Source organism: Cladosporium halotolerans, assembly GCF_011745625.1.
Source record: "Cladosporium halotolerans strain TM138-S3 chromosome Unknown Sca416, whole genome shotgun sequence".
Classification (NCBI taxonomy): Eukaryota; Fungi; Ascomycota; class Dothideomycetes; order Cladosporiales; family Cladosporiaceae; genus Cladosporium; species Cladosporium halotolerans.
In genome coordinates this window covers 1-1,320 of record NW_027191843.1, presented here as the reverse complement: position 1 = coordinate 1,320, position 1,320 = coordinate 1, and the positions used below count along the sequence as shown (strand labels likewise).

The 1,320-nt window shown below is 54.6% G+C and overlaps 1 protein-coding gene across 1 annotated transcript; it reads right to left on the bottom strand.

Moving 5' to 3' along the window:
- Nucleotides 1–2: 2 nt before the first annotated feature.
- Nucleotides 3–1,319, bottom strand: WHR41_09707 (uncharacterized protein; the record flags this gene model as incomplete). Its single annotated transcript, XM_069378308.1, has 1 exon — nt 3–1,319. A coding segment is annotated over one exon (1,317 nt), but the record flags the coding sequence as incomplete, so codon positions are not given.
- Between the last annotated feature and the right edge of the window lies 1 nt (nt 1,320).

Below are 1,320 nucleotides of genomic sequence, written 5' to 3'. Positions count from 1 at the left end.
CCGCTATGAGATGGTACCCAGAGTATCTCAAAATCCAGCCTCTCTTCCAGACAAGATCCGAGTGCTCTGAGCACCGCACCAGCCGCCTCTGTTGCCTTGGCTGAGCGGTCGTTCTTGTTGATCAACGTGATCGACTCCTGGCTGTCCGTCACTACTGTGAACCGCCTTCCCAAGCTTCTGGCGTAAAGCACAGCGAGCTCAATACCTTTCAATTCCGCAGCAGTGACGGAACATGTGTGCTCCCATCCTACTATAGCCTGGTACACAAGTGCTGGCACGCGGCCAGGTCTTCCAAAGTCCACAGCTGTCACTGCAACACCTGCGACTTTGTTACGTACAGATGCGTCGGGGTAAAGCATGAGTGCTTTACGTGTCCGTAAGCTATCTTTGTACCGCTTCATGGCCTCTTCGGCTGAGTGCGGAACCACGATGGGAGGGAGAGTCGTCCATGGTTGCACCGTGTACGGTAGCCTAGAGTTCATGCCGACCAAGCCGTCTTCTTGAGCCTGAGATCCATATCTGAGGATCGTGCGTGCCAAGGGCGAGCGATACCTTCCCTTTTCTTGAAGGCTCAAGACCTTATGGATCGGGTGACCTTGGTTTGTCGTCATGACGTCCACGGCATGCCTAGCCACTTTCCGAGTAAGGCGCTGTTCTACCGCTTCGAGGCACGCTTCGTCCTGCAAGACATTGAAGGAGACTGTTCTGAAAGCACCGATGATCATGACCGCTCCCAGTCGTTGAACGCGTTCCAGTCTTCGTAAATGACGCCGGCTGCCTTTGAGCCCTCTGTAAAACCACACAGACGCCGCATAATCTGTGGTCGGTGTCACCACTGCGTTGAATAGTTGGCGCTTTTGCCTCGGCCGCATTTCTCTGAGCCTGCCGATGGCGAGACACTTCTTGGTCGCGGCGAGAGTCACCTTTTCCAAGTGTGCACTCATGTTCAGATGCGCATCTAGTATAACGCCCAGTAGTTTGACGGCGGGCTTCGACACGACCTCAACTCCACGGAACTTGAGGCTAGTCTCTGCATTCACCTTGCTGCGCGGTCGCACGAAATGGACGAATGCAGTCTTTTCCAGATCGAAGGTGGCCCCGCTCTGTTCCGCCCATTGTTCTATCTTCGGGATCACATCGCGCTGGATTGCAGACGTACCTTCCATAGCCGATGGTGTTGTGACCCACGTAGTGAAATCGTCCACGAAACCAAGTGATCCGTTGCTGGCATCGATGTCACCCCTGACCAGTCCGGCGTTGTAGAAGATGTACAGGATGGGTGACAAAGGTGAACCTTGTGGAATGCCCGCGTGGGCAATG